The 20,234-nt window shown below is 35.7% G+C and overlaps 3 protein-coding genes across 7 annotated transcripts; 1 reads left to right on the top strand and 2 right to left on the bottom strand.

Moving 5' to 3' along the window:
* Positions 1-6,443: 6,443 nt before the first annotated feature.
* LOC121206044 (protein trichome birefringence-like 8) lies at positions 6,444-10,664 on the top strand. Its single transcript, XM_041076215.1, has 5 exons — positions 6,444-6,648; positions 8,446-8,806; positions 8,945-9,334; positions 9,435-9,593; positions 9,895-10,664. The coding sequence occupies exons 1-5, from the start codon at positions 6,444-6,446 to the stop codon at positions 10,220-10,222; spliced, it is 1,443 nt and encodes a 480-aa protein (XP_040932149.1). The 3' UTR covers positions 10,223-10,664.
* A 1,333-nt stretch (positions 10,665-11,997) lies between these two features.
* Positions 11,998-13,480, bottom strand: LOC107896330 (small RNA-binding protein 11, chloroplastic). Its single transcript, XM_016821485.2, has 5 exons — positions 13,276-13,480; positions 12,859-12,927; positions 12,660-12,766; positions 12,446-12,580; positions 11,998-12,370 (listed from the first exon to the last, which is right to left on the bottom strand). Exons 1-4 carry the CDS (start codon positions 13,478-13,480, stop codon positions 12,446-12,448), a joined length of 516 nt encoding a protein of 171 aa, XP_016676974.1. The 3' UTR covers positions 11,998-12,370.
* A 529-nt stretch (positions 13,481-14,009) lies between these two features.
* Positions 14,010-18,561, bottom strand: LOC107896331 (mRNA-decapping enzyme-like protein). Of its 5 annotated transcripts, none has more exons than XR_001683693.2 (9): positions 18,218-18,537; positions 18,025-18,065; positions 17,854-17,903; positions 17,629-17,773; positions 17,028-17,084; positions 16,177-16,300; positions 15,621-16,079; positions 15,075-15,204; positions 14,010-14,997 (listed from the first exon to the last, which is right to left on the bottom strand). XR_001683693.2 is itself a non-coding variant. In XM_016821486.2 (8 exons), exons 1-8 carry the CDS (start codon positions 18,374-18,376, stop codon positions 15,148-15,150), a joined length of 1,092 nt encoding a protein of 363 aa, XP_016676975.1. In that variant the 5' UTR covers positions 18,377-18,561; the 3' UTR covers positions 14,010-15,147. The 5 variants fall into 5 exon arrangements, 2 of the variants coding, with proteins under 2 accessions (XP_016676975.1, XP_040932627.1); XR_001683694.2 differs by having other exon boundaries at positions 14,010-14,989; positions 18,218-18,533; XR_001683695.2 differs by having other exon boundaries at positions 14,010-14,928; positions 18,218-18,533.
* Between the last annotated feature and the right edge of the window lie 1,673 nt (positions 18,562-20,234).

Here is a 20,234-nt window from a genome sequence, read left to right as displayed (position 1 = left end):
TAGGATTTACTTGGAGAGATGAAATTAATAATGGATGTTTATTAAGGTATTTATGTTTAATTTAATTAAATCGTAAATTTGGCAACATATTAACCATGGATTTATAAAGTGAGATGAATTAAATATTAGTAAATTATAAATTGGATATTATTATATTATTTATTATCAGCAATGATGGTCTTCATTGTAATGCGATTTTTTAACATTTTAGCAAATACATAATTATATTATTTTAAAATTAAATCCGATGTTTAATGTTTCGTAAATTTCACTTGTTAATTGAAAATTTTCGATTTCCCAATAAAAATCTCATGGTGAATTTCAAGCATTAACCTCAATATAAGATGTAATGGAAATGTTTGTTCCATACCCTTGAACAAAATGGTTGTGTGAGTGCAAACATTGCCATATTACTGATGTTGTTCCAATAAGGTCGGAAGCGTGTAAATATTGTACTAAAAAATCACACAAAGTTCAATTCCCAGGAAAGAGAGGTGATCACATGGATCTCTTAAATACCAAGTCTTTCCTTAGACAGAATATCCCTTCTATAGTAATTTAATAGCACAATTAATACTACTATTATACCCTCAATATTGAAAGAAAAATAGGAAAGAAAGAACACAAGAGTTTAACGAGGTTGGTAATTATACCTACGTCCCGGGCACTAACACAGATGATAACTTTACTATTTCAAAGTATTAAAACAAATAGAATTCCTTAAGAATTCTCAAATGGAAAGAGAGAAAACTAAGAGAGAAAATGGTTGGGATGGTGAAATGAAAATGGTTAGGCCTATTTATAGTTGAGGTTCAGGGACTAACTTGCAATGCCTAAAAAATTAGGACCAAAATTGCAATATCCCATTCACTTAAACAACTTGCCTACCATTTTTTTCTTTCGTGCCACTTGCACCTCCCATTTTTTTGACTTTTCAACACCCTTTTATTGTCTTTTCAACAATCTCCACCTGAGATTTGATTAGGATAATCACATCTACATACTCCTTCAACTCCCCAAATTCGATAAAGCTATCTTTTGTAGTGCCTCCAAATGCGCTCTCGAGCGCCATACACCTAAAGGTGCTCAAATCTCAGGATGTTAATCAAGTTCAAACAATGATTAAACTTGATTGTTGTTACCACCTTGGTCATCATATCTGGATTGTGTGAATTCTGAAGTAGAATTTTTCTTTTCAAAGACTTCCCGCACAAGTGATATCTTACTCGATATGCTTGGTTCTTGAATGATAACTTGATTTTTCGCTAAATGAATACGTCTGACTGTCACAATATAAACTTATGTGACTTTGAACAACTTCTAAGTCTTTCAACAATCCATTAAGCAAATAGCCTCCTTAACAGCTTCTGTAACTGCCATATATTCTGCCTCTGTAGTAGACACAGCTACTGTAGACTGTAAGGTAGACTTCCAACTCACTAGGGCTTTCGCAAGAGTAAACAGATACCCCGTAGTTGAACGACGTTTATCTAAATCACCAGCAAAGTCGGAATCAACATATCCAACTACAAACTGACCAAGTGCTTCATCCTGTTCAAAATTAAACCAATATCTACGGTTTTTCGAAGATACCGTAGAATCCATTTCACAGCTTGCCAATGTCCTTTTCCAGGATCATGCATATACCTGCTTACAACTCCAACAGCTTGTGAAATGTCAGGCCTCGTACATACCATCACATACATCAAACTCCCAACTGCATTAGCATATGGGACTTTCGCCATATATTCTCTTTCATCTTCAGTCTTCGGAGATAATTGAGCACTAAGTTTCAAATGAGAAGCAAGTGGGGTACTTACATGTTTTGTGTTTTCATTTACACCAAAACATTGTAATACCTTTTTCAGATATTGCTTCTGATTTAAACAGAGCTTGCCTCTCGGTCTATCTCTACTTATCTCCATGCCGAGAATCTTCTTGGCCTCACCTAGATCTTTCATCTCGAACTCTTGATTCAACTGAGCCTTCAGCTTATCTATCTCATTTTGGCTCTTCGAAGCGATTAACATATCATCAACATACAAGAGTAGATAAATGAAAGATCCGTCATGCCAGTTTCTGCAAATATACACAATTGTCATATTTGCTTCTTGTGTACTTCTGCCTTCTCATAAAGCTATCAAATCGCTTGTACCACTGCCTCGGGGATTGCTTCAATGCATATAGCGATTTGTTCAACTTACAAACCCAATTTCTACCACCAGCATCTGTGTATCATTCGGGCTGAGTCATATAGATCTCCTCTTCTAACTCACCATGCAAGAAGCCGTCTTAACATCAAGTTGAGCTAGTTCCAAATTTAACTGTGCTACCAAGGCAACAAAATTCTAATGGAGGAATGCTTCACACAGGGGAAATACATCATTGTAGTCAATTCCCTCCTTCTGAGCGTAGCCTTTAGCTACCAATCTTGCCTTGTAGCGAATATCCTTCTTGCTAGGAGATCCATCTTTCTTTGCGAATACCCACTTGCATCCGATTGCCCTTTTACCTTTCGGTAATTGTGCCAATTCCCAAGTATTGTTCTTCAGGAAGACTGCATTTCTTCATCCATGGCGCTTTTCCATTTATCACTTTCTAAGCTTTGCATTGCTTCTTGATAAGTGATAGGAATATCATCAACAACGGGAAGAGCGTAGGCCACCATATCAGTAAATCGAGCAGGTTTACGAATTTCTCTCCGTGACCTTGCAACTGCAACTGGTTCTGGTGTACTTAGTGGTTCTTGGGTCAGAACCTCTTCAACCTCTAATTCCTTCATTGTGGCTGGAGAATTAGACTTATTAACTGGGCAAATCCCCATCTACTCAAACTCCACATGTTTTGGAGTACACTCCACCTGCTGTGGAGTATTGCTCGTCTGAATATCTTTATCTGCTACCTTTTTCAATGTGGCAGATTCATCAAAGGTAACATCTCTGCTACAGATCATTTTCTTTGTGCTTAAGCACCAAAGACGAAATCCTTTCACTCCAGAAGTGATTCCCATAAAGAGAGCTTTCTTTGCCCTCGGATCTAACTTTGACTCCTTCACATGGTAATATGCAGTGGTTCCAAACACATGTAAGGAATCATAATCTGTAGCCGGTTTTCCAGACCATACCTCCATAGGAGTTTTTCTTTCTAATGCAGATGATGGCAAACGATTAACAAGATGGCCAGCGTATGTCACAGCCTCAGCCCAAAATTGCTTGCCCAACCCAGCATTGGACAACATACATCGAACTTTCTCCAGCAATGTTCGATTCATACGCTCTGCCAATCCATTCTGCTGTGGTGTATCCCTAACTGTGAAGTGTCGAACAATACCATACTCTTGGCACACATCGAAGAACGGATCACTTTTATATTCCCCTCCATTGTCCGTCCTAAGCCGCTTGATTTTCTTGCCAATCTGGTTTTCGATCATAGTTTTCCATTTAAGAAAAACTCTAAGCACTTCATCCTTAGTTCTCATGGTATACACCCAAACTCTTCTGGAAAAGTCATCAACAAAAGTAACAAAGTAGTGTTTTCCTCCCAATGAAGGTGTCTTGGAAGGCCCCACACATCTGAGTGAACATATTCCAAAATACCTTTTGTATTATGGATAGCAGTACCGAATTTCACTCTCTTTTGCTTTCCCAGAACACAATGCTCGCAAAATTTTAATTTGCAAGCCTTTGCACCTTTCAACAATCCTTGCTTTGCCAGAATTTGTAAGGATTTTTCGCTGGCATGTCCCAACTTCATATGCCACAACTGTATTGAGTCCAATTCTTTGTTGCCGGAAGCTGCAGCGACTGCTCCAATAACTGTACTACCTTGGTAGTAATACAAGTTATTTTTCCTGATGCCCTTCAATATCACAAGTGCGCCAGATGTCACTTTCAAAACCCCATCTCTCATAGTAACAACTGAACCATTGGATTCCAAGGCTCCCAATGAGATGAGATTTTTTTTCAAACTGGGCATGTACTGAACATCAGTCAGAACTCTGGTTGATCCATCTTTATTCTTTAATTGGATTGAACCTATCCCAACAGTTTTACAGGCATTGTCATTGCCCATATAAACAACTCCTCCATTTAGTTCTACTAAATCAGAGAACCACTCCCGGTTAGGGGACATATGATAGGTACAACCCGAATCCAATATCCACTCATCTGAATGGAACGACGATGATGATGCAACCAGTGATAGTTCAGAGTCACTAGTATCATGCTTAGCAACACAAGCATCTACAGCAGCTTTTCCCTTATTCTTCAGCTTTGGACAATTTTTCTTTCAGTGGCCTTTCTCATGACAAAAAGCACATTCATCTTTCCCGAGTCTGGACTTTGACTTTGATCTCCCCTTTTGAGTTTTCTTCCGAGTGTATGAACGACCTCGGACTACTAAAGCTTCTGTATCTCTGATTGAGTTTTTCTGTCATAACTGTATAAGGCCGCACAGACTTCGCTCAGAGATATATCACTCCTGCCATGAAGTAGAGTAGTTTCTAGGAACTCAAACTCCTCAGGAAGTGACCCCAACAGCATCAAAGCCAAATCTTCATCTTTGAATGTCTCATCCATATTCAGCAAATCAGTGACTAACTGATTAAATTTGGTGATGTGATCATTCATTGTGGTACTTGGGAGTATGTGAAGCGAAACAGTCTTTTCTTCAAGTGGAGCTTATTTTGACTGTTTTTCTTCAAAAATTTTCTTCAAGTGCCACCCACAACTTATTTGCAGAAGTCTCCTTTGAAAAAGCATACCTCTGCTCTCGAGAAAGGCATGATCGAATTGTGCCACATGCCAACCGATTGATCGCCTTCCAATCTTTCTCCTGTACATCATCTGGTTTCTCTTCATCAATGGCAATGTCTAGACCCTGCTGAAAAAGGGCATCTAGAACCTCACTTTGCCACATACCAAAATGGCCCGTGCCATCAAAGATCTCCACGACCAATCTTGCATTTGCAATTGTCGGTCTTGTCCACATGGACGATGTTGAAGCTCCTACACCGACTGTTTTCTCCATAATCTTTCATTATACCTAAGGAAATCTTTTCTGATGTGGAAGATCAGTTTAAACTGCAACCACAGAGCATACTACGATTAACCTTCGGCTCTTGATACCACTTGTTGTTCCAATAGGGTCGGAAGCGTGTAAATTATTGTAATAAAAAATCACACAATGTTCAATTCCCAGGAAAGAGAGGTGGATCACATGGATCTCTTAAATACCAAGTCTTTCCTTAGACAGAATATCCCTTCTATAGTAATTTAATAGCACAATTAAATACTACTATTATACCCTCAAATATTGAAAGAAAAATAGGACAAGAAAGAACACAAGAGTTTTAACGAGGTTCGGTAAATTATACCTACGTCCCCGGGCACTAACACCAGATGATAACTTTACTATCTTCAAAGTATTACAAACAAATAGAATTCCTTAAGAATTCTCAAATGGGAGAAGAGAGAAAACTAAGAGAGAAAGATTGGTTGGGATGGTGTAAATGAGAAATGGTTAGGCCTATTTATAGTTGAGGTTCAGGGACTAACTTGCAAATGGCCTAAAAATTAGGGACCAAAATTGCAATTATCCCATTCATCTTTAAACAACTTGCCTACCATTTTTTTCTTTCGGTGCCACTTGCACCTCCCATTTTTTTGACTTTTCAACACCCCTTTTAATTTGTCTTTTCAACAACTGAAACCAATCGAGCTTTGTTACATCATGCATATGCCCCTACTCGTTTTTGGTAAAATGCCTTTATCATCAATTGTCTCACTAAATCTCAATTACAGAATATGTCTCCCCTTGAGATTTGTTTACTACCAAGCTTGATTATCACTCTCTGTGTTTTTGTTTGTTTATACTATCATTTGCTCCGTCTCCATATGTTTTATGGGTCATAGTAGGACTTATAAAGGATGTAAATGTTATGATCTTACTTGCAATAAGTTTTATGTTTCTCGCCATGTCTTATTTGACGAGTTTGTTTTCCCGTTTTAGGCACAAGGTGATGATGGTGACTGCCCCCACCTTAGCTTATAAACTTACCATCTCCGTGGCTACCAGAAACACCTGTTGTATTACCATCTTAACCGACTTCTTCCTTTACTTGTTCACTTATTACTGCTTCGACCACCCTCACACCTACTTCATCTTCTATTGACAAGTTGGGTACAGTGAATTCCCATGACATTGATCTTGTTTTGGAAAGGTCTTCTTCAATCAGTCTTACTCAATCTCCTACGATACCTCCAACACCGCCAATGCGTACACCTCTTATTGTCGACTCTCTCATAACTCACTTGCAATCTCGACCTTCCGTGCAAAACCTTGGCAAACTTCATTACTTTCTCAACCTTAAGACTACTTGGAAATAAAATAGTCTTATGCTGCATCAGTCTAAATATATTAAAGAACTTGTGCTTTGCTCTAGCATGTGTTCTTGCAGTGATATCTCTACTCCGTCTTCTCCTGGTAATAAATTGATAGTGGCTGATAGTGAAAAGTTTCATGATGACACCCTTTTTCGCAGTGTTGTTGGCGGGCTACAAATATCTGACATTTACACATCCCAATATTCCTATGCCGTTAATAAAGTTAGTCACTCGCTCACTGTGCATCGTTGGTGGGCTATGGATCGTATTTTATGCTGCTTAAAGACTACCTCCTATCATGGTTTATTCTTTTCCTTTAATGGTCGGTACACACCATGGTTTTTGTGATTTTAATTTAGCGGGAAATTTTGATGATCAAAAATGTAAGAGTAGATGTGGGATTTATCGTGGCTAGAGTCTTGTGTCTTGGTTTGCCAAGGAGCAGCATTCAATCTCATGTTCTTCTATTGAGGCTGAATATTGAGCTATTTCTGAATTGTTATGGATTTATAATTTGCTTCAAGAGATAAGTTTGCTTATATCTACTCTCCCTCTTCTCTAGTGTGACAACATTAATGCTACATATCTCACAATTAATCATGTGCTTCATACACATGGACATCAATTTTCATTTTTTTGTGACCTTATTCACTCTAAATGTTTTTTAAGTGTTATCATTTAAATGTTACAGAATAGGTTTTGTTTTCTAAATTCAATTTGAGTAGATACTAAACATAAGATAAGTAGGTGGAGAATAGAAAGGAAGGATAAATTAAATGAGGGGAACAAATAATTACAGGGAGTATTCTTCGTCTTTCTAACCTTCGACTAATATTTTGACAAAGTTGTAAGGCGAATTTCAAATTTAATGGAACAACTCAAACGTTTATTCTACCCTAATTCTTGCCAGGGGTGATGATTCTTAGATATTTTTTAAACTTAAGTTTTAGGCATACTTCAAATCTACCAAAACCAAATCTATTTCTCCTTGCAAGAATCCAAATAACCACTTAGGATACATTTCAGGTGCTAGGTTGCGATAACAAATTTTCATAGTTTTCAAATGAAAATTTGTTGATAAGCATGATGATCTACACAGCGAAACACACTGACGCTCAAGAAAGAATTCTCAACGCCTGATTTGTAATGAAATAATTCATACCATTTTTATTTAATTCCACAATTTAAATATATACATTAGATTTCAAATTTAGTAAAAATACAGGGACGAAGACCATATTTAACCTAATCTTTTATGTATTTGTTGGGTTTATTTTATCTTATTCAATTATACTTGACAGGATTGTTGTGTTGGGTTATAATCGAAGCTTTCAACAGTTAAAAACAGAGAGACCTATTCTGACAGTTTGGCAAGATACTAAGTTCTTAGGATTTCCCATTAGGAAATAAGTAATTTATTAAACAATGCACACATTGTAGGTTTTTTTCAGGAGTAAATAAATAAAAATTTGATCTTACAAACTAAAACAAATATATCAAGAATCAATAATAATTGTTTAAAATAATTTTACCAAAACCTTAAAGATTAATTATTAAATTAGTTTCAATAAATATATTGAAAAATTATGAAATTAATATAACTTTTATTTCATTATCGTATTAAATATTTCATCATTCATTTAAGAATACAAATACTAGTTTTTAAGTATTAGATTAAAAGAATATATTAGCTAAGTTCTCAAAAGTATGTATAGGTTGATTTAGAAAAGAAGAATAAGATTACTTACAAGTAAATGTAAAACCTTGTTCGTTTCTTATATATATAAAACCTTTTGACTTCTGAGAGTGGCGAAATTGAGTTAAATCTCTCTGAAATTAAGATGTCGTGAATATTTATGTCTTAAAAACGTTGATTAGGAAATGAACCAATAAAGACAAGACAAATAAAGACATGCAGTAGAACCAATGAAAAAACAAAGATCGACGTCTCTGCGTCGGGCAAGTTTTTTGCAACAGAAAAGATCTCCTAGAAATTGTATCTGAAAGTAAAACTCGATTCTGCATCATCTTCTTCGATCCTCTTCTTATGGATCAACGCAAGACCCAAACAAGATACAATGCTTCCTTCGTCCTGTAATAAATAAAAGAGAACGTTGCTATATTCTCTCTTTTGTCTTCATCTTATTCATCTCCATTATCATTGTTTTCAACCTTGGAGACTCGCCTCTTCTTTTCCGTTTCGGTTATTTCTTCCCTGCTGCTCATCAACTTACATCAAACCAACAAAGACAACCCTGCGATTATTCCTACGGTAGATGGGTTCGAGACGAGAATTATCCGATTCAGTTGTACAATGAGAGCTGCATGTTTCTTGATCGAGGTTTTCAGTGTCGTCGGAATGGACGAGAAGACCTAGAGTTTCTCAAGTGGAGATGGCAACCCCATGGCTGTGATCTTCCTAGGTAAATTCTTTAGGTTGATTATTTAAGCTGGATTTATGTTTCACTTGCTAGTTTAATTGCATAGTTGCGCAAAGAAATAATGAACTCCAAAGTGATATACGGCTCTCCCTTTTTTTGCTTTCGGATGGACCACCTCAGATTCAATGCGAGCGACTTTTTGGAAAGGAGTCGAAACCGACGAATAGTATTTGCAGGTGATTCAATTGGTAGAAACCAGTGGGAGTCTCTGATATGCATGCTAGCACAGGCGGTTACCAACCAGTCATCAATCTTCGAAGAAAATGGAAGCCCCATAACCAAACACAAGGGGTTTCTTTCCATGAAGTTCGGAGATTACAACCTCACCATTGAACATTACAGGGCACCGTTCCTTGTTATCATCAATCGCCCACCCAAAGATTCAGCAGCTCAAGTCCAAGTAACCATCAGTGTCGACAAGTTGCACAAGTATTCCGAGCGATGGACGGGGGCCCATGTTCTAGTCCTCAATACAGGGCATTGGTGGAACAAGGAGAAAACTGTTAGGATGTATGGGTTATTGCTAATGCTATCTCTTTAATTCTCTCCATGCCTTGCTTCCATTTCAAACGGCATAAAGGAATAATGACGAAGATGTCTCGCTTTTCAGGGGATGCTATTTCCAGGAAGGAGGGAAAGTGAACATGACCATGGATGTGATGGAGGGGTTTCGAAGGTCTCTGCACACGTTGAAGCTATGGATAACCAAGAATTTAAACTCGGAACGGAGCCATGTTTTTCTTCAAAGCTATTCACCAGTTCATTATACGTACGTGTATATGTTTATTGTGGTTGTAAATGTAAAATATGCTATTACGCTCGACAAGTATCAACAATCAAGAGGCAAAATCGGACTGCATGGCCATTAATTTTTCCTAAACCAGAATGGTCTACCTAAACCATGCTCTAAATGACCGCCTTTGGTGGACAAATATATAGAATATACTCAATATGCCGAAAGATTACTTTCCGTACTGATTGAACAATAAGTATGTTCAGCCTCTCCCTTGGAAAACAACAGCTTCTGTTGCAGCAATGATTGATGAGTGTTTTATTTATGGAAATTGCAGGAATGGCGCATGGAATGATGGTGGCTTGTGTGATGCAGAAATTGAACCAGAAAAGAACGAAAAAAAGCTTAAAGCAGAGCCTTGGAATAATCGATACATTGCTGATGTAATTAATCAGATGACATATGGCAACAGGAAGGTCCGGTTGTTAAACATTACATACCTGACAGAGTTCAGGAAAGATGGTCACCCGTCGAGGCACCAAGAGCCAGGGACTCCTGCTGATGCTCCACAGGACTGCAGCCATTGGTGCCTACCTGGTATACCTGACACATGGAATGAAATTCTCTATGCTCACCTACTATCAATGGAATTTAGAACCAAGTAATTGCCAAATTGGGAAATACCAAAACAAGAAACAAAAACGATATTGAAACCATCTGTTACCCTATATGGGGAGCAACTGTTTCGATTTTGAAGGTTGTACAGGATCTCCTCAGCCAGAGCATAGCTAGGAGGGCAAATAGGGGCCTTGGCTCTGTTAGTCAAGTGGGATAACATCAGTTTTAGTCTCTCCCAACTATCAAGAATTCAATTTAGACCCATTTAAACAAAATTTATATCTTTAGCCTCAAATTTTAAAATTTTTTATTTCCGCCCTCAATACCGATTTCCGGGATTTGGCTTTTGCGTCAAGCTACCCCTATTCAGACAACTTTAGAATTCATTATCACACCAATCAAACCACTAGTTCAGTGACAAACTTACATGGGGTTTCAAGTTCATGAGATTCAGGGTTCGACGCAGAACCCTTTCCCCTTTCACATTGTAATGCAAATGCTCACTTGTGTTAAAAAAATGAATTCACTATCATTGGTTTCCATTTCCTTTACATTTTCAAGAAACATCGAGAGATCTAATCTCTTATATCATTTCTAGTAATGGATGTTGAAGCATATCTTTAAAGAAACAAATCGAGATACATGGTTTCCAGTAATGGATGTTGAAGCATATCTTTAAGGAAACAAATCGTGGGATTAATGCTTTGGCACAAAAGGGAAGCAATTTTCAATCACTGTTTTCCTTGAAATTTTACTTTCAGTGAACTTGTATGTATCAATAATATTATGATGTATCGAACCTCTTAATTTTATTATAGTCTAATGTTTAATTTTGGATTTAAAAATAAAAAACTTCTTAAGGGTAAAGATATAAATTTCCATATACAACAATAATTTTTTATAACAATTAAGTTATACAAAATGTTGTAGATCATTACGGTGGTAATTCATTTATAAGTAGTGCAAACAACTATTAAAATAATAGCGATTCACACTATATAGGGTGCGGAAAGCCACTAACGTTATGATTTGTAAAGAGGTTTGAATAGGTTACAGGCTATCTTGATCCTATGTCCCTTACTTAACGTGTCCCTCTTGTCTTGGTTTTTAAAGAGAAAAAGAAGTTTCTTAGCATGAATCCAGTCATTAAATATCCTACTCCTTAAGCACAGGTGGTAGAATGATAAATGTCAATCACGACTATTATTTGAGTCAACTTAAGAGAATAAAGAATTCATTAAATTAAAAAAAAAATGATGAAATTAACGAGTGCTAAGAGGAACTCTTCCTTGTATTTCTTTCGAGTGAACTTTGCCAAGTTTTTCCTTTAATCATAAGATTTAATGGTTTGACAGCAAGTGATATGACAAGGGTATAATAATATTCAAATAAAAATAGGTCCAAAGAAAGGTTGCCAAACTTTTGTTCAAGGTCAATAATCATATTTTAAAATGATATAGCCACCAAAATGATAAAATTTTGTTTGAAAAATAAAGGGATTTTGCAAACCAAAACAGATAAGAGTATGCCCAATTGTGACCCCTAACTAGTTATTATCCACTCAAAGTACATAATAACGAAACTGGGATGTTCAAAACTGGGATTGTTGACACTAAGGATGGTCCAAAATTGTTCGCATAAGGCCATCATCTAATGGCATCATCCGATATAAAAACCGTGGCTACAGCTGATGCTTAGTTCCCTACTGCGATCCCAAATTAAATTGCATGCTCCCTAAGCTTCATAGCCGCATAAGATTATTATGATGACAAAAGCAGCTTAACCAATCACTCAATGAAGAAAAAGATTTCACCAAGTTAAATGAAACAAAGCCATAAACTTGACATGCTAGTTATAAATTATATGCGTTCATATATCACACTGATGAAGTAATGGAGGTACAGCAATATAACATTAAACTAAGCTTGGTTAAAAGGAATGTAGTCTGTTGGATAAAGAGAAGCAAATCAATATGAATAATTTATAAGATACAAGACCATCTTCCTTAACTGTTCTACTTGCAAAGAGTTTTATGTATCTGCTGCTAAAACAAGCAATCATATCAAATATAAGAAAGCTAAATCAACCTACGTAACTTAGCCTGTGCTCTTTACTAGGTTTCTAGACCTTAAAACCCTAACTTCTATGACTTGTTGCTTCTATTGATGTGCAGTCCTCGTGGCTGCTAGATAGATCTGAAATGATAAAAAGCCACCATTATCATTGTAGCAATGAATTTAAGATGTTCTGTATGTAGCATAAGATTGTACCTAATTCTCAGTGCCTGTGTCTTTGAAATGTAATTTATCTACTGGATCCGGAGGTCCTCTTGCAATAGGCATTCCACCTCCAATAGCAAGTTTGGGTTTAGCATAGTCCACAAAAATAACACGTCCATTCAAATCCTGTCAGTAATCACTAGGTTATTTCTGAAAACCACTGAGATCTCAGTATATAGGAAGATGAAGGAATGGACTTCAGTACCTTACCATTCATCTCAGCTATAGCTTTCTCAGCTTCATCTTCAGATGCATAAGTAACAAATCCAAAACCTTTTGATTTATCTGAAACCCTATCCGTTATAATTTTGGCTGGTAAAAGTAACCATGTTAGAACAAAGTTTAGGCATAAACCCACCCTTGAATCCTCAGACTATTGTTCAATAAATATCATCAAGACTGACCTTCCATAACTTGACCATACTGAGAAAATGCATCTAATAACCCCTTCTCCGTGGTATAAAAGGACAGACCTGTTTAAAAAAGGAATTTACAAAGACTGTTATAAGTTTAAGCAAAAATCTATTCAGTGTCAAGACTGGTAATGATACTAATGCAATCAGATGCTATAAACAGAGTAAGCATTTGGGTTTCAACTTATTTCGGCTAAAATCATGTATTTTCAATTCAATTTCCAGTTTATAGTTGAGATGAGCTGGAACAGGAGGGAAACGTTTCCAAAGGAATATATACATCATTACTGAATATTGATTAAAGATTTTTTATTTACAGGATAAGCTGAAGGTTCTGTACAAGAAAAATTGAAGGTAACATATAACACAAGAGGATAGAGAAGAGTAAATGAAAAGTAAGAAGGGTACCTCCAACGAAAAGCTTGGAGGCGATACCTCTGTGCGAAAGAAGAAAGGTTGGAGGAATAAGGAAAGATGGTTTTGGGGCTCCCTTAATAAGTCTTCTGAGTGCCGCCATGTCCACTACTGCTAAGGAACAAGCAAACTCAGTTCCTTTCTCGCGTATTATACATACCGAGAGATTTGACAATTCTATGAACCTACGTGTTCTCATTGGACGGGCTCAACCCTAACCACATGGGCCTATTTAATTAATCTCCATTGCCCTAATACCATTTTACAATCTAAACTCACTTCTCTACGTATGCATCCCTCACCCTATTCATCAAGTTGTTTTAAAATTCGTCATCCACTTGTTATTTTTCTTTTCTTTAAAGAAAGAGTTCACGTTTCACAGAGTTTAATATTTATAAAATCCTTGCCAAGCTTAACTTATACAGGAAGACCTAACCTCCATGGTCATAAGCTCTCTGTCATATTTATTTTAGTTAATTAGTTTTAGTTATTGAGTTAATTGTTCAGCTTAATGATTGGAAATCGACATATTTGTAACTTCAAAATAATAATTATTATTGAATCTATAAAACAGTCCCTGTTACAGAAATGTCTCCCCATGAACGTTCCATGCAGGGTGATTGATTCATAGTTTCATATCAAATGTATCAGCATGCAACAAGTTTACCAATTTCAAAGCGACGACACTAAAAAGAGCCCGTCCACGCACACACCCAATGACAAAAAAATCAGGCAAAAATGGCGGTCTTGCTATATTTCTCAAGTGGCGAAACAGTAAATCATTTTGCATTGAAGTCACATTTGCAGAGCCTTTTGACAAACACTAGCATTGTCCTAAACATCCAAGAAGCTCGCATCATATTAAACAACATTTTAACTTCTATAAAAAAATAACAATAATAATAACAAAAAAAAAAAGGTTTCAATTCCAACTATTACAATAGACCGAAGAAAAGATACAATTATGTTAAACCAAACTTCCAATGCTTCCAATAGTCTGAAAGAGCTCACACCACCAACTTCTCATACTAGTTGGCACGACAGGAAGGTCATACTATAAACAGAATCAGTTTCACAATTACTGAGCAATCAAAGAAATCTGGCAACGGGATGTCCACTATCGCTTTAAAGACTAAACACCGAATTAATCCTCAAACTCTGCTTCAATGTCCACTGCACACCTCAGACTTATACTTTGTTGAATTAGGCATTCAATCTTCTATAACTGATTCGATCAGCTAAAACCTTTACGGGTTACGGTCCAATAAAATATGACAAAACATTGCCTGAAATCCTCAAACTGAAATCTATGTTGTAGTTGTTCACCTTATATGATGAAACATAGCTGCTGCACTCCACCATCCCCCATATGATGCACGTCTCAAAAAGTGGAGAAAATGAACACTCTCCAGATATCAACGACAATAGGTCTCTCCCTCCTGAAAGCAAGCTCAACGGTGCAGAGAGGAAATGGTGATAAGGAAGAAAGCAAGGATTTATGTTGACATGGACGGAACGATAGTGGGCTGTTTGCTGGAGGAAATAAAGCTGATTTTTAATTTCTCTATCTTCTCTCAACCCTCAAAGATCAGTTCTTTTGGTGCGTGTTGAAACTTTTAGGTTTATCTTCATCATGGAGGCCACAACCTTTTTGCCGCATCAGCAAACATGAGCCCATTTTAATTTATGCCAGCTCCAGTTATACAAACTACAATGCTAACGGGGTAGTGTTTCACACTGTCATCCATTAACAATTAGGATATAGATCGAATCAAGTGTCAAAGTTGAGATACCTGACCGAAGAAAATAAAAGTACATGGTGCACAGGGAACTTTGAAGTGAAGCTTTGAGGATGAACTTTAGAGCTCATGAGTGATGCACCTTTTGCAATGCCTGGTAGAACATGTCAATGAATTGATCATCCTAGCACGAGAAAGCAAGAATCAGTCAATAACAAGAAGCATACACCAAATTAAGGGGGCCTCAAATTATGTATACATGTATGTGTCTTCACCAGGGATTTATTAGTGGCCTTCCAAGCATACCACATCAAGTTCAGTCTTGAAATCTTAGAAAGAATACTTATCAATACTATTCAACAGGTGCAAAGATATTCCCAGTTGGACAGTACTACTGACTACATCTTCTCACAGGCATTTGCATTAACTACTCATAATAATGATTTTTTTTTCCAATATTTATCTTCTTATTTTCTATTAAGAAATCAATCTTTTGGCTGAATTCTAATAAGTCGTCACAATCAAGCGACATGAGCTGCTATTAATTAACATCACAAGTTAAAAACAAGAACCAAGAGGCAGAAGTTTTTTCTTAAATACCTGAACAAGCACAAGAAGTGCATCACGAACTTTATCCCTGCTAATATGAGTTCCATCATGCAAAGTAGGAGGTGCACTAGGAGTAAGAGATGCAGGTGGAGTAGGTGGTGGAAAAGGTTGAAGCAGAGGAGTGCCATAAGGACGTTGCAGGTTGAGGGGTGGATGAAGAGCAGAAGCAGTTGGTGTTGATGAAGAGATAGGTGGCATCATCAATGAGGAGGATGATGAGGTAGGAGGAGCAAAAAAGGAAGAAGGCTTAATGAGATTGGTCACTCGGTTGCTGCTACTTACTGAATCAAGTGAAGGAGGAGCAGGAGGAAGGGACGGCACTGGTGGAGTTGGCACTGGAGCAGAGACGACAGCTGCTACATGAGAAGATGGAGGGGTGGTTGAGATAGAATGGTAAGGCTGTATTGAATTTGTACCATCGGGAGCATTAGTTCCGAGATTCATAGCAGCCTGAAGTTAGTGAACAACATAAGTTTGAGAATAGATACATTGGATAAATATTAGGTCTTGAAAAGCCAAAAAAAGATGATATCAGCTGTTGACATACACTAAAGAAGTTAACAAATGAAGAATCTTCAGGTGCATTAGTAGTGGGAGAGGCAGTTGCTGGCGGCTCCAAGGGGCCTTCTATTACAGACATGCTAGGAACTGCTTCTAGTTCCTCAAATTCACTGCATTATAGTGATAAATAAGCTTAGAAAACTCAGACACCGTAAAAAGGCAAAAAGTTTAAATAAGTTACTACCAGCATATACTGGCAAAAAGGATTTTAATTTGCCAAGGATCACAATCAAAATCACTAAAGTCCAAGATAATCATTTATAATAAAACATGTGGATGCTTGTTCTCCAGCTAATCGTAAATTATAAATTTACCCATGGGACTTAGCATGTCTGGCAATTATTACTTATTGAGCTACATTTTGGTGCACCTCATAACCTGTAGATATGGGAGTTGAGGCTCATTGTTATAACAATAAACTTTTTACAAAGCTCACCTTACTCCCCTATTTAAGCATATAGTAGAATTCAATTCTTAATTCCATCTATTCCCTATTCTCAGTTCATATTCTGCCCACTTGCTACCTTCTATGTCCTTCACCTTCCACAACATTTGGCATCCACAGTCCACCCTAGTCCTCCTCTCTACTGCCTTTACCTTAATCCTTTACTTACTTGCAATTGCAAAACTACCTTACCTCATACACAGACGGACCCCTTATACATGCAAAACAGACAATTGACAAAAATGCCATATGGGCATCGAACAAGATAATATGAAGGGAAAAATACAGACATACACTCCACAACTGCAGGGGCAAATTAAACAGTTAAAAATATGTTCTATGACTTCATAAAAGCGATAACTTCCTTACAGATGCTTCATAAAAATCATTACCTTTTGCTTGCAGATACTTTTGGCTTTGCAGGAACTTTTGAATATGCATTAAGTATTCTGTGCAAAAGACAACAAATGAAATGTTACAATAAAACCACCCAAAGGAACAGACCCTTAACTTCACTTATTGAATTATAACTCACAAAACAGATTGATATAGATTTGTTTTGAATGATTTCAACATATATTCTTAAAATACGAAAGTTCCAATGTTGTTGTCAATGCCAGGAAACTTCTTATTTTGATATAGAAATATCCCGATGCATACCAGTGACAATTATGCACTTGATAGTTTGATAGAGCTAAAAACACATACATTATTGGTTCAACATTATAAAGTGCATTGACCTCACTTATCTAGAATCTTGTAACAAAATTTATGAATACTTAAAAATTCAATCAACCAGAACAGGAGGCAAATCAAAACCACACGTCAAAGGAATGTCTTTAGCTATTAAACCCTGCCTTAGGGTGAAAAATAATCATTACGTAATGAAGAAAGCACAAGATAATAAAAATATGAACTCCATATATGAATTCACTTGGGAAAATCATGCTCAAATTCAGCTAAATGGAAAAGAAGACAAGGAGGAAGCTCTACCTACTAAAGAGGTTAGCAACATCCTGACATTCACGAGAATTATAGAACCACATGCCGTTAACTTCTTGTGCAGCACTTCGATACAATAGGTAAGGGACTTGAACCTCATACTCGAAATCTCCCAACAAATTCTCCACTAAATTATCTGTTTGTTAAAAGCAGATTCAATACCAAATCAAGGGGAAAAAAGGTCCATGCTAATTCATTTCAATTAAGAATTTCAACCTGTGTTACGCCGATTCATTACAATGAACTGGAACCGAGGTTGCGCATTCCTTAAAAACCAAGGACACAATCATCAATCACTAATATAAACTAAATCAATTTCCAAGTTATTTACTTGTTTCTGACAAAGTTAATGCTGAAAAAATAACTCAAAAACATTGACTTATTTACCTCTTAACAACAAAGAGAGATCCTTCAACATCTTTTCGACTCTAATATAAAAACGAAAAAAAAAATTAAAAAAAAAACAAAAAAGACAAAGGATCTAAATCTAAAAGGAAAAAAAACTTGAAATTTCTAGACCAAACCAAACTTAAAAATTTAAGATTCCAAAGAGTTAAAAGAGAATTGCGAGAAAGCGAACCCATTGATTGCTGTCGATGTTGAATTCATAGAAGGTGACGTGAGCGGCAGTGATCAGAATTTCCTCTATGAAAGGATCTATTCGTTGGAGAACAGTGAGATTGAGCATCTTCGTGCTTTGTTGATCGATATTCGGCATCAATTTTCCACTCTGAGACATTCTACGATTCGATTAATTTCAATCCCTAAACCCTAAATTCAATTTTTGGAGGCGTTGCAACGTAAACGATGAGATGAGTTACCCACGTCAAATCCTATCCCTATAAACACGGTAGTTGGCAATTTACTTTACTCAATCCTGAATGACCAAAACAGCCTTTGACCTCTAGAATTTTACAGAAGAAAAGGTTAATAAAGATACAAGTCTAATCAAATAAATCGGTGAAAATCTACTAGGAGTCCCTGTACAACGACCGAAAATTCATCTTGGTCCCTCAATTAAAGAAACTCCAAAATCAGACACTTAAAAATTGTTCAAATCATCATACCAAAATTAATTTATACTTAACTGGTTTGCCCATAATTTCGAACCGGCCTATGAAAAAAGAATCAATCATCCTACATTTCATATATTTTTGAATTATGATGCGATTGAAAAAATAAATATTTTTTTAGTCTAACATTAATTCAAACTCAAGCTATTTTTAGAATAGATGAACACCTTATCAATAACTTATTGATAGCCTCTGGCGGTAGAGTGGTTAATGGTGTTATATCGATAAGTGAGTTCATCAAAAAGACAGATTATGATTCGTCGTCATTATTGGATTCTCTCTTCTTAATGAGAACATAGATATTGATGGATATTACTATTGAAATCTTCGTGTTGCAAATAAACAAAAGAATAAAATGTATTTCAGACTAATTATAAAAAGGTTGTTGGCTTTAGTCAAAAGTAAAAAAAAAAGTCAATACAACAATCCATTAGTATATTAATGAAATTTTTAACGACCATTATCAATTTAAATAATTATTTTAATTAGAGTGATTAAATAAAAAAATAAAATTAATAACTAAAATAAAAATGACTTTAGTATAAAGTTACTTAAAAAACTAGATTTTATCTTGTGGTTCCTCATCTTTGCCAACTTGAATATCTCTAACAATGAGATTTTCTATATAAGGGATTAGGCGTTCTCTTCTATTAGGGGATTTTGGTTAGAAATCCTTCCTCTAGCTTTTCTGATTAATGCCCAAAAATTTTCATTAGATAAATTTCGATGTAGTTAACTCGGGGATAAATCACTTAACTATGATATATTTTAAGTATATAGCTTATCTTTTAATTTTATAAAAAAAAGTATTTTATTTTTATTTTTTTAAATTTGTTATTAAATTATTTTAAAATGGATGAAAAAGTTAATATTTTTTTAATAATGATAGGTTAACATTTAATTAATCTTTTAAAATTTTAAAAAATTATTTTTAAAATTGAAAAATAGTTATAGTTATTTAAAAAGTATAAAAATATATATAAAAAATATTTTTAATATTTTAAAATTAAGTACATGTTAGCATGCTATCCACGTGATAATTCACATGCATGCCACATCAACAAAGCTAACAAAGGTAAACTTTTCTATCAATTTTAAGGCGATTTGACAAAAAATACAAGTTTAAGGATTAAAAGAGGTAAAAACTTAAATGAAAGACTAAAATAATTTTATTTACAGTTGGATGGTCAAATAAATCATTATACTTATATTTTATTCAATTTATTAACAATAATAATTTTTTATTTATTAAATTAGACAAATAGATGTGAAATGTGATAATACATTTCTTGCGGAAACTCTTTTATCTAGTAGTGTCGCTAATAGTAACTTGATAGAATTGCGTCTAATTCATCAATTACTAACTCGGAATTGGAAAGTTCGATTTCATCATGTTACCAGATCGTTGAATGAAACTGCATACCACATGGCAAAATATACTCCTATTGGAGTCTAAGGATTACTATACTATGAAGAGCCATCAAGTTTAATGTGATTTATTGCAAAAGGATATGAATAATCTTT

Source organism: Gossypium hirsutum, chromosome A09 (assembly GCF_007990345.1).
Source record: "Gossypium hirsutum isolate 1008001.06 chromosome A09, Gossypium_hirsutum_v2.1, whole genome shotgun sequence".
Classification (NCBI taxonomy): domain Eukaryota; kingdom Viridiplantae; phylum Streptophyta; class Magnoliopsida; order Malvales; family Malvaceae; genus Gossypium; species Gossypium hirsutum.
The sequence above is the reverse complement of the archived record's forward strand: the minus strand, read 5'-3'. Positions and strand labels throughout refer to the sequence as shown.